Source organism: Rhinopithecus roxellana, chromosome 5 (genome assembly GCF_007565055.1).
Source record: "Rhinopithecus roxellana isolate Shanxi Qingling chromosome 5, ASM756505v1, whole genome shotgun sequence".
Taxonomy (NCBI): domain Eukaryota; kingdom Metazoa; phylum Chordata; class Mammalia; order Primates; family Cercopithecidae; genus Rhinopithecus; species Rhinopithecus roxellana.
This window is the reverse complement of record NC_044553.1, coordinates 173,870,100-173,882,607: the sequence shown is the minus strand read 5'-3', so window position 1 is coordinate 173,882,607 and position 12,508 is coordinate 173,870,100. Positions and strand designations below refer to the sequence as shown.

Sequence of the window (12,508 nt, the reverse complement as noted above, 5' to 3'; positions counted from 1 at the left end):
TTCAAGAGTCAACTGCATTAACATACACAGCTCTCAAAACATTGTATACTGAAAACAAGCAATTTGCGAAAATATGAATATGCTATTTATACTTTAAAAAAAATCACAAGTTCAATGAAGATATGTTATAGAACTTTAGCTCCATCTGTAAGGGTCTATTCTTTTCTCATAAAGGAGGATGGATATATGCATTCCTCAAGTCATTAAAAATACAAAAAAGGCCGGGCGCGGTGGCTCAAGCCTGTAATCCCAGCACTTTGGGAGGCCGAGACGGGCGGATCATGAGGTCAGGAGATCGAGACCATCCTGGCTAATACGGTGAAACCCCGTCTCTACTAAAAAATACAAAAAACTAGCCGGGCGACGAGGCGGGCGCCTGTAGTCCCAGCTACTCGGGAGGCTGAGACAGGAGAATGGCGTGAACCCGGGAGGCGGAGCTTGCAGTGAGCTGAGATCCGGCCACTGCACTCCAGCCTGGGCGGCAGAGCAAGACTCCGTCTCAAAAAAAAAAAAAAAATACAAAAAAGCAGGCCGGGCGCGGTGGCTCAAGCCTGTAATCCCAGCACTTTGGGAGGCCAAGATGGGCAGATCACAAGGTCAGGAGATCGAGACCATCCTAGCTAACATGGTGAAACCCCCGTCTCTACTAAAAAATACAAAAAAAAAAAAAAAAAAAAAAAAAAAAAACTAGCCAGACGAGGTGGCAGGCGCCTGTAGTCCCAGCTACTTGGGAGGCTGAGGCAGGAGAATGGCATAAACCCGGAAGGCGGAGCTTGCAGTGAGCCGAGATGGCGCCACTGCACTCCAGTCTGGGAGATACAGCGAGACTCTGTCTCAAAAAAAAAAAAAAAAAAAAAAAAAAATTACAAAAAAGTAGACAATTACCTAAACAGGCCATTCACAAAAGAATCACAAGTGACCAAAAAGCATATAAAAAGATGTTTACGAACTAGTATCCAAATAAATGCAGACTTAAACAAAATGCAGGCTGGGTGTGGTGGCTTACACCTGTAATGCCAGCACTTTGGGAGGCCGAGGCGGGTGAATCATCTGAGGTCAGGAATTCCAGACCAGCCTGGTCAACAAGGTGAAACCCTCTCTCTACCAAAAACACAAAAATTAGCCTGGCATGGTGGTGGGCACCTGTAATCCCAGCTACTTGGGAGGCTGAGGCACCTGGGGCTGGCACTTGAATCCAGGTGGCAGAAGTTGCAGTGAGCCAAGATCGTGCCACTGCACTCCAGCCTGCGTGAGAACAGCGAAACTCTGTCTCAAAAAAATAATAGAAACAAAAAGCAAACAAAAAGGCAGGCTGAGTATCCCTTAACCAAAATGCATGGGACCAGAAGTGTTTCAGAGTTCAAATGTTTTCAGGTTTTGGAATATTTGCAGAAATGCACTGGTTAAGCACCCCTACGTGAAATCTGAAATCTGAAACGCTCCAATGGAGCATTTCCTTTAAGCATCATGATGCACTCACAAGTTTAGGATTTTGGAGCATTTGGAATTCCAGATTTTCAAACTATGGAAGCTCAACCTGTTAGCAACCTGAGATCAAATAAAACTCTCTTTAGGACTGTGAAGACCCAGCTTTTAATGATCAGACACAGAAGGATTCAAAAGGATGCATTCTGAAAAGACTTTTAATATGGGTACGCAAAACTAAGGGAGGAGGGGCTTACTGCACTGCTAGGGCCTACAAATAGTTACAGAGGACAGGGACGGTGTCATGATCATCTGCATATTTTCTGAGCCTAGCGATGTCTGAATCAACACATTTGCTTATTGTGCACATTTAAGTGTGTGCTCTTTTTTTCATTCTTCCCTTCCACATTTTCTACTCCCATATCACCACTCCCAGTTAGAATTCTCAAAGCAAACAGGCCTCAGCCTTGAAGTGATTACACTATAGTATTTCCACACTTGGTCTAACTAATAATATACAGATACTACTAATATACAGATTGTAGGGCCCCATCCCACATCTACAGAATCTTAATCTCTAGGGAAGGAGTTTGGAAATAGAGCTAAGTTTAACAGTCACCTTTAGTGACTAATACAACCTGGCAAGTTTTGGAAAGAATGCATAGAAGAAAAATAAATTTAATCCCAAGAGGAGCTAGTTTACTCCTAAAGAATCTCCAGATGGTAGAAATGTATGATATAGGAATTTCTGAATAGCAAATCTTCACTGCTATGTGACCTTGAATGAGTTACTTAAACTTGCTAAATCTCAGTTTCTTCATTTATAAAAAGGAGAATACTCTTTGTTTTGGCAAAATTAAGGTTCCAAGAACAAAACTATATATGTTGGCATTTATTAAATATTAGTTTCTTTCCTTTTCTACTCTAAGAAATTATTCTTTTTTTTTTTTTTTTTTTTTGGAGACGGAGTTTCACTCGTTTCCCAGGCTAGAGTACAGTGGTGTGATCTCGGCTCACTGCAGCCTCTGCCTTCTGGGTTCAAGCAATTCTCATGCCTCCGCTTCCCAAGTAGCTGGGATTATAGTTGCCCACCATCACGCCCAGCTAATTTTGTATTTTTAGTAGAGATGGGGTTTCACCACGTTGGCCAGGCTGGTCTCGAATGCCTGACCTCAGGTGATCCGCCTACCTCAGGCTCCCAAAGTGCTGGGATTACAAGCATAAGCCACCGCGCCTGGCAAGAAAGTATTCCTTAGGTCTGTAAAGGCTGAAATGTTTCTTTGAAGAAAAAAAAGGAGGAAAATTTCTTGGTTAAAATAGGAGACACTGACCTCATAAATTAAGCAATTTTCAGCCTCTGTATAATTTTATTATATCACATCAAATTTGTTTAGAAGGCTTTATCATCCGGTTCTACCATTTTTTTTTTTTTTTGGAGATAGAGTTTTGCTCTGTTGCCCAGGCTGGAGGAGTGTGGTGGTGTGATTTTGGCTCACCAAGACCTCCAACTCCCAAGTTCAAGCGATTCTCCGGTCTCAGCCTCCCAAACAGCTGGGACTTCAGATGCATGGCACCACGCCCGGCTAATTTTTGTATTTTTAGTAGAGATGGGGTTTCACCATGTTGAGCAGGCTGGTCTCAAACTTCTGACCTCAAGTGATCAGCCTGCTTTGGACTCCCAAAGTCCTGTGATTACTGGTGTGAGTCACTGTGCCCAGCCCACTTTCATTTTATGTTGTGATCCAAATTAAATTTTGTTCAGAACCCCTAATATTCCAGCTATGGGATGGAGCTACTTTAAGTCTTTCCAGTACATAAAAACATACTATATCTAGTACCTTTTCATATGGTGGCCAATTACTGTTAATGGTAAGTGTGAAATTGTAACCAAAGTCTCAATATTAGGATTAGGAGATAGAGAATACTCTCTAGCCAACCATCAGACACTGAAGTCTTACAATCTTGAAGTTTTCTTCAATTGGATCGTAGAGGAAGGCTGACATGGTGGTACAATTCATTACCGCTAACTCTAAGTCATGTAAGTAATGAGTTTTTTGATTATTTGATTCATTAATGAAAATATCTGTAGGAGAATCTTTGCATTTCAGAGAGTTACTGACACTAACAGCAAAAGCAGGACAGTTGATTTTTTCCCTTCTTCTTTTTTTCTTTTCTTGAGACAGGGTCTCGCTTTGTCACTGAGGCTGGAGTTCAATGGCTGGCTCGCTGCAGCCTCACCTCCTGGACTCAAGCGATCCTCATATCTCAGTCCCTAAGTAGCTGGAACTATAGCCATGCACCACCAGGCCTGGCTAATTTTTTTTATTTTTTTTAATACATATGGGGTTTTGCCATGTTGCTCAGGCTGGTTTTGAACTTCTGGGCTCAAGCAATCTGCCTACCTCAGACTCCAAAAGTGCTGGGATTACAGGTGTGAGTCACTGTGCCCAGCCGTGATTTCTTCCTTCTCTGAGTGTCTGAATCATTAATAATTATCAGATGCTTCCCAGAATTGAGGGCTTACCTCCTTTGGTAAGTACTAAGGGAAATTACCTTAATATATGAATGACTAGCCTTCCCAGCCATGTGATACTCAATATGTATTTGAAGAATGTAGTAATAAACACACAATAAATAAGTCCTGGTTCTCCTATAGCCTAATGATCACATCCAGAAATTCACAAAATCCAATCTGAAATAAACACAAGTAAGCAAAATAAAGAAGAAAATATTTTTCTTAAATTATCTCTTACACAACAGCACAAAGTAATACCAGTCCTGGGAATTTTCTAGTATACGGTGAACATAAGAGAGAATCAGGTAAGCTCATACAATTTATATATAATTTATGTAACATACAAAGTCACATTAATTTATCTATTTCATATAATCCATATTTCTACACATTTAATATAATTTATATATATTTTATATATGTACATACATATATATATATATATTTTTTTTGGAGACAGGGTCTCTGTCACCCAGGATGGGGTACAGTGGCATGATCATGACTACAGGTATGCACCACCTTATCTGGCCTTTCTTTTTTTTTTGTAAAGATAGTTGTCTCAACATGTTGCCCAGGCAGGTCTTGAACTTCTAGCTCAAGGGATCCTCCCATCTCCACCTTCCAAAGTGCTGGGATTATAGGCATGAGCCATTTGTGCCTGGCCTGTATTTATAAATTTTACATAATTTACATATTTGTATACATTTAATAATTTATAGAAAATGTAGGGAAAAAAGAGCAGTAGAAGATGTAATACTTACACACAAAGGTCTCTACATGTGTGCACAAGTCGCCACATTTAGGACAGCGCAGCTGGTTTCCACCTTTCCCAGAATTCCCAGAGCCTGATTTCTTACCACTTCCTTCACTTGCTGATTTCTAATGTTTATGAAGGCGAAAAAAAGAAGAGTGTCAATTATTAGTTTCAGGCAACCAACTTAAATATAAACAATACTGTTTGTAATTAATTTTATAATTTTCTAAATATCTAGGATGAAATTATTAATATAATCCTACTATTTCTGGTGTCAGAAGATCTATTTACTTCAAAAATCAAATCAGTTCTAGTAAATACACGTATATCTGTAGTCCTCTTTTATATAACATGTGCCAACATATATAATAAATAGCTTTCATTCAATGACTCAGGCACTAGAAAATTTACTAAGCGAAAAAAACTACATTTCAATGAAATTGAACCAGGAGTTATTATCATGGTAGGTCGTGACTCTGACTATTCTTAGATCTAACTTTTCTCATCTCTAAAATGGGAATAATTTTACCCACATCAGAGAGTCACTGTTAAGATTAAGTATGGATATGTAAGTGCCTCACATTTTGTTTAACATATAAAATTAATTCAAGTGTTAGTCAAATTCACATAATGAAAAAAACCGGTAAGTCACTGACTCAATACAACTACCAATCATCTACTTGCTAGCTACAACATAAAGTTGTACCAAAAATCTGAAATTTTTATGCTACCAGAGTAGCCCAACATTAAGTTATACCACAAATCTGAAATTTTTAGGTAGAGGATAAAGTGAGGTTTACACTGTCACAAGTTATAAGAGTTATATGAAAGCAGGAAATGATGGCTATTCCTAATTCAATCCTACTGACTAACAGTCATTTAATGACACTTCTTTACTACTTTGGGGTGTTAGAAATTTTAATTACTGCTTACTATGTGCAATGCTTATAAAAGTATTTTAAGGTTCAAAATGAAACATCTAATTACATAAAATTCTTCAGATCATTTTAGCTATCTCATATTGCCTACAGAAAACATGTAAGCCAGTAACAGACAGTACTATTACATTTTTTTAAAGGAGGGAACTCAAAATGTGTACAGGTGCCAATACGATAAAATAATTACCTTATTTCCATCTCCAGAACCATCTTTACTTATCCCATCTTTTGAGGCAAAGTATGCTGGTGTTTCTGTAAAGGATCTAAGAGGAGCTCTTCGCAGAATCTGAGTTTCAAATGTCCCAACCCTTCCTAAAACTGATATATGAATGCGACCACCAGAAATACCTGAAAATAAAAGGAAATCTACATCAAATATAGATATGCCTCAATAAATTCCCTGGAAACAACAATTCCTTGAGCATAAAGGAGGTTGAAAAAAAGCTATCATTTTCACAGCAGTAGTATAAACTGAGAGAAAATAATGACACCAACAGAGGCAAAGTCCTTTCAAAAACAGGCCAGGTCTGAGCCTCTGAAAGATTCTAGATAAATAAAGGTGTTTCTTTCTGTATGTGTCCTTTGGAAGGAAGGTAAGATCACCCACGTCATAATAATATGTGGCTTTTTCAAAGTTTGAATGGAGTTCAACATCTGCCTCACCTGTAAGATTTTTTAAAAGGCCATTTATGCCCTATATTCTTATTATTTCTACCAATGAGAATAAACATCTGACAGGAACTCACCTGTTATTATGTAAGAATACTATCTGGGCCAGGTGTGGTGGCTCACCGCTGTAATCCTAGCATTTTGGGAGGCCGAGGTGGGCGGATCACTTGAGGTCAGGAGTTCAAAACCAGCCTGGCCAACATGGTGAAACTCTGTCTCTACCAAAATTAAGAAAAAAATTAGCCAGGCGTGGTGGTGGGCTCCTGTAATCCCAGCTACTCTGGAGGCTGAGGCAGGAGAATCGCTTGAACCCAGGAGGCAAAGGTTGCAGCAAACTGAGGTTGTGCCACCGCACTCCAGCCTGGGTGACAGAGCATGACTCCATCTCAAAAAAGAAAAAAAAGAAAAAAAAAAAAATCTGTAACAGTGGAAACAAACTTCAAATGTTCTTTAAGGCCAGGCGCGGTGGCTCATGCCTGTAATCCCAGAGTTCGAGACCAGCATGGCTAGCCAACATGGTAAAACCCTGTCTACTAAAAACACAAAAATTAGCTGGGTGTGCTAGCAGGTGTCTGTAATCCCAGCTACTCAGGAGGCTGAGGCAGGCGAATTGCCTGAACCTAGGAGGCGGAGGTTGCAGTGAGCCAAGATCGTGCCACTGCACTCCAGCCTGGGCAACAGAGGGAGACTCTGTCTCAAAAAAAAAAAAAAGTATTTAAAAAATTGTGTTATTCCACTTACATGTGGTACTTAGAAGGCAAAATCATAGAGACAGTGAGCAGAATGGTGTTTCCTGGGGGTTGGGGAAAATGGAGAGTTATTGTTTTAATGGGTACAGAGCTTCAGTTTTACAAGGTGATGGGCAATGGCTGCACAATATCAATGTACCTAATACTACGGAACTATACACTAAAAATAGTTAAGTTGTGTAAATCTTACATGTATCTTGCCACAATAGAAAAAATTGAAGGAGGCAGGTGCGGTGCTTCACACCTGTAATCCCACCCAGCACTTTGGGAGGTTGAGGTGGGTGGATCACTTGAGGTCAGGAGTTTAAGACCAGCCTGGCCAACATGGTGAAACCCCGTCTCTACCAAAAATACAAAAAGTAGCCAGGCGTGGTGACAGGCACCTGTAATCCCAGCTATTCGGGAAGCTGAGGCAGGAGAATCGCTTGAACGAGGCAGAGGTTGCAGTGAGCGGAGATTGTGCCACTGTACACCAGCCTGGGCAACAGAGCAAGGCTCTGTCTCAAAATAAGTAAGTAAGTAAGTAAGTAAGTAAATAAATAAATAAATAAAGTATCAATCTCAAAAGTAGGCTTAGAAAAAGTAATTGAGGGGGCCGGGTGCAGTGGCTCATTCCTGTAATCCCAGCACTTTGGGAGGCCGAGGCAGAAGGATCACGACGTCAGGAGATCGAGACCATCCTGGCTAATATGGTGAAACCTCATCTCTACTAAAAACACAAAAAATTAGCTGGGCATGGTGGCATGCGCCTGTAGTCCCAGCTACCCGGGAGGCTGAAACAGGAGAATCACTTGAATCTGGGAAGCAGAGGTTGCAGCGAGCAGAGATGGAACCACTGCACTCCAGCCTGAGCAACAGCGTGAGACTCCGTCTCAAAAAAAAAAAAAAAAAAAAAAAATTGAGGGAGAGTGTCAGATGCAATCAAAATGACCATTCACCAATCATAAAATTCTCATAAAAATGATAAAGCTCTGTAGTAAACTAATTGGGGTTTCTGGCACTTTTTGTGCCATGAACCCCTTGAGCAGTCTGGTGAAGCCTCCGAATGGATCTCTTCTCAGAATAGTATTTTTAAATGTGTAAAAAAAAATACATAACAAAGAAGACAAATTATAAAGAAGCAGTTATCAAAAAAATTTTTTTAATGTTCCTCTTTATTAACAAGCAAAATTAAATAAGATCTAACAGGGCCAGGCGCGGTGGCTCAAGCCTGTAATCCCAGCACTTTGGGAGGCCGAGACGGGCGGATCACAAGGTCAGGAGATGGAGACCATCCTGGCTAATGCGGTGAAACCCCGTCTCTACTAAAGAATACAAAAAACTGGGACAGGGTCACCCTGAGGGTGCGACTCCGCCGCGATGGTGACCCGGTTCCTGGGCCCGCGCTACGGGCAGCTGGTCAAGAACTGGATCCCGACGGTCTACACGTGGGGCGCCGTGGGCACCGTGGGGCTGGTGTGGGCCACCGATTGGCGGCTGATCCTGGACTGGGTACCTTACATCAATGGCAAGTTTAAGAAGGATGATTAATTACACTGGCCCTTCGCACACCCCTCTGGTGCCTGGTGGCGCCAGCTCCTCCCGCCTCAGCCCCTGCTGCATGTGGAGCAGCCCAAGCCTCAGGATGGACATGAGGAAATCCACAGCTCAACTTCAGACTTCTTATGTTTCTGAAAACAGCTTGGATCTTTTAATTCACGTTGCATTAAACCTCCCTGAAACCTGAAAAAAAAAAAAAAAGAATACAAAAAACTAGCCGGGCGACGAGGCGGGCGCCTGTAGTCCCAGCTACTTGGGAGGCGGAGGCAGGAGAATGGCGTGAACCTGGGAGGCGGATGGCGTGAACCTGGGAGGCGGAGCTTGCAGTGAGCTGAGATCCGGCCACCGCACACTCCAGCCTGGGCGACAGAGCCAGACTCCGTCTCAAAAAAAAAAAAAAAAAAAAAAGATCTAACAGCTTTTAAAATAATTACTATGATTTCAAAGTAGCAAAAAGTATGAACAATATTCTGAAATATCAACAACTATAATGTGATATGAAAATATTTCTGATTTTGATTGATGACAAATTCACAGACACTTCTAAGACTACTGTGGATGTGTTGCCAACATTCAAAGGCCAAGGAAATCTTATGTTTCAGCTAGAGCTTAGTGAAAATAAAGTTCACAGAACCTCTGAATTCTATCCAAAGACCCTTTGGGGGCCTGTAAACCTCAGGTGAAGAAGCTTTGAAAGCCAAAAAAGAGAAGTATTTCTGTAAAGTATGTTTCACCAGATTATCTGGCAGGAACCAGAAAACACAATTTAAGTCTCACTATTTACAGAACTTTATCATACAAACAAAGCTTTCTAAATTTCAGAACAACTGTTTTTAAAAAGAAATACTAGTCCAGGTGCGGTGGCTCACGCCTGTAATCCCAGCACTTTGGGAGGCCGAGGCAGGTGGATCACCTGCGGTCCAGGAGTTGGAGACCAGCCTGACAAACATGGCAAAACCCCGTCTCTACTAAAAATATAAAAATTAGTTGGACGTGGTGGTGCAGACCTGTAATCCCAGCTTCCTCGGGAGGCTGAGCCAGGAGAATCGCTTGAACCCAGGAGGGGTCGTAGAGGGCCCAGATCGCGCTACTGCACTCCAGCCTGGGTAACAGAGCAGATTCCATCAAGAAAGACAGAAAAAGGCCAGGGGAGGTGGCTCACGCCTGTAATCCCAGCACTTTGGGAGGCCAAGACGGGCGGATCACGAGGTCAGGAGATCGAGACCATCCTGGCTAACATGGTGAAACCCCGTCTCTGGCCGGGCGCGGTGGCTCAAGCCTGTAATCCCAGCGCTTTGGGAGGCCGAGACGGGCGGATCACGAGGTCAGAAGATCGAGACCATCCTGGCTAACATGGTGAAACCCCGTCTCTACTAAAAAATACAAAAAACTAGCCGGGTGAGGTGGCGGGCGCCTGTAGTCCCAGCTACTCGGGAGGCTGAGGCAGGAGAATGGCGTGAACCCGGGAGGTGGAGCTTGCAGTGAGCCAAGATTGCGCCACTGCACTCCAGCCTGGGCGACAGAGCAAGACTTGTCTCAAAAAAAAAAAAAAAAAAAAGAAGACGGAAGGAAACAAAAGAAGGAAAGAAAGAAAAGAAGGAAAGAAAGACAGGAAGGAGGGAAGGAAAAGAAAAGAAGAAAAGAAAGAAACCAGTCGTTTTGAAAATAAAAAAAAATAACTGCCTATCTCCTATGATTCAAAAGTGTTCACGGACTCTTGGCTAGAACAGATCAAGAACACTTTCAAAGAAGCCGTCCCTGCCCAAAGAGAACACACACATACTTCATCCACCCACTGGAAACTGTATTATTCTTTGTCTACTCCACTAGATTTAAACATGAGGGTGAGGACTTATTCACCACTCTTACCTCCAGCACTAAAAGACCTGGCACATAGTGGGCCCTCGACAAATATTAATATACGTCACATAAATGGATTAAAAAAACACTTTGAAGTATTTGCAAATCGAATTCCTGGAATCGGGACATCTACTGGTTGAGGCTTAACAATGATTTAGGATTAAATTCACTCTCTTACATTTATGTATCATTTTACAAAATGCTTCTGCCCACATTACCTCATTCAATCCCTCCTTGTGTAGTAAAGAAACTGGAAGATACATTTAGTAAATAATAAGGATTTTATAATTGGTTTAAAAATTAGATAAAAGAGACCTTTTTAAAAATCCATCCAAATGTCACGAACCGATAAGTCAAAATAAAAAGAATTTGTCTAGAAGTCAGTGATTGTAACAGAATCTAGCCTCGTGGTCTGACATCCATAGATTTGAGGAAGAGAAAAAAAGTTTATTTTCCAGACTCTCTTGGTTGGAGCGCCATTCTTTCACAGCTTCAGATAAACAGAAAGGAAAGGTAAACAACATGTGCCACTCTTAGGAAACTACGTCCCGGTCAAGTCGGGAAAGCCAGCAAAGTACTGCTGAAACACCCAAGGACTTCCGAACCAACTCCTCTCCCCATCTCCCCCGCCGCTGTCCTGAGTCCCCCGGGGCTTGCCTGACGCCGGGAAATATTGTGAACCTTGTTTATGTCCCAGTGTCTGGGCCGCACAGTGACAGTAACATCTCTGGTACCGCGCGGCTTGCGTCCGGGACGGTCAGCTGGGTGCCCTGAGTCCTAGGGGACCCTAGCAGGGACAGTCCCTCAGCCGAGCCCCTCCTGGAGCCCCCAACGGGCCCGAGGGGGATCCCGGCCATGCTGCGGAAGAAGAGCCGCGGCCGGGGCAGGCGGCGGTCCCAGGCAGGGCTGAGTGGGATCTGGAAACATTTTTTAATAAGAGGAGCATTTTGTGCCTCTTTCAGGGTTTCTACGAACTGGCCGCATTCCGGCCCCCAAGTCAGCAGGCCTGAAAGCGCGCAGGAAGACGCGTGGGAAGGAGTTTACTTCCAATTTGAGAAACGGCTGCTCCAGAGGTTGGCAGAGCCCCATTCCACGGGGAAAGTAGTGGGTGCCGGGCGAAGCGCTGCCCATTCCTTCACACTCCCCGGGTGCAGCAGGCCTCGTGCCCTCCCAGGGACCACCCCCCCGCCGGCCAGTCCACCCCTTTCCCCTAGGCTGAGGGCTCAGGAGTGGCACTATTTCGTTACCTCTCTGCGCGGAGGCGAGTGAGGAGGTGATGAGCCGGGCGGCCGCTGCGCCGCAAGTACAAGCACCGCAGCTGGGCATTTCCGCGGGGCCTAGGCCGGGGCTTCGCCCCCTGAGGACCTCTGGGTCTCAGCGGCGCGAATCCTGCTCGCAAGGCGCGCTGACTCGGTTCTGAACCCTTCCGCGGGCCCTAGACCCCGTGCAGAGTTCACCTGCCCGGCAGCCAGACCTTCGCGCTTCCGTGCCCCACAGCCGTCTACTCACCAGACACCCAACCCCCACTCCCTTCCCCTCCTTCTTCCCCCCACCCCCAGCCTACCGGGCCCGCGGAGCTTGCGCGCGCCTGCGCCCTAGGCCCGGGGAGGAGGCGGAGGGCGTGGGCACGCGCCGCGTATGCGCGCTAGAGAAGCTACGTGAGGCGAAGGCGAGGGGGCGGTGCCGTGGGCGCCAATGAGTGCCCTACGGCAAGCGCCTAGCCCCAACTGGGGCGACTACAGGTCCCGACGCGCATGGTTGCCGAAAGCCCTTTTATCCTAAAGTTGAAAGGTTTTGAGATAGTCGCGGAGAGATGCATGCCGGGACTTGTAGTCCCTAGTCGTCATAGTCAAGCTCTTCTTCCGGTCACTTTCAGTGGGCGGCAGGGAAGGTCAAGGTGAGGATGGTAGCTTAACCAACCACGGTGGAAGTCTCTAAAGTACCTTGATAGCCGCTAGATGCTTCAGATTCACTAAGTTTCTTCCCCCGGGATTCCACATCCTGTGTTCCTTGTCTTCTCATTCTCCTTAGTTTCATCACTTGTAACATGGAGGTGGTA

At 44.1% G+C, this 12,508-nt stretch overlaps 2 protein-coding genes across 3 annotated transcripts in view; one reads left to right on the top strand and one right to left on the bottom strand.

Annotated features, from left to right (window-relative positions):
- The window catches only part of CLPX (caseinolytic mitochondrial matrix peptidase chaperone subunit), a 44,327-nt gene extending 32,292 nt beyond the window's left edge, over nucleotides 1–12,035 (bottom strand). For both annotated transcript variants that reach the window (XM_010355499.2, XM_010355500.2), the window contains exons 1-3: nucleotides 11,697–12,035; nucleotides 5,820–5,980; nucleotides 4,702–4,819 (exon numbers count right to left, since the gene is read on the bottom strand). In XM_010355499.2, coding sequence (XP_010353801.1) covers nucleotides 4,702–4,819; nucleotides 5,820–5,980; nucleotides 11,697–11,775 — 358 coding nt within the window. In that variant the 5' untranslated portion in view covers nucleotides 11,776–12,035. The remainder of the gene's footprint in view (nucleotides 1–4,701; nucleotides 4,820–5,819; nucleotides 5,981–11,696) is intronic.
- On the top strand, nucleotides 8,357–8,790 carry LOC115897633 (cytochrome b-c1 complex subunit 10). The gene has a single exon (XM_030931060.1). It carries the CDS (start codon nucleotides 8,410–8,412, stop codon nucleotides 8,578–8,580), a length of 171 nt encoding a protein of 56 aa, XP_030786920.1. The 5' UTR covers nucleotides 8,357–8,409; the 3' UTR covers nucleotides 8,581–8,790.
- Nucleotides 12,036–12,508: the final 473 nt, after the last annotated feature.

Coding starts and splice junctions, on each gene's coding strand:
- LOC115897633 (XM_030931060.1), top strand. CDS start 8,410: ATGGTGACCCGGTTCCTGGGCCCGCGCTACGGGCAGCTGGTCAAGAAC.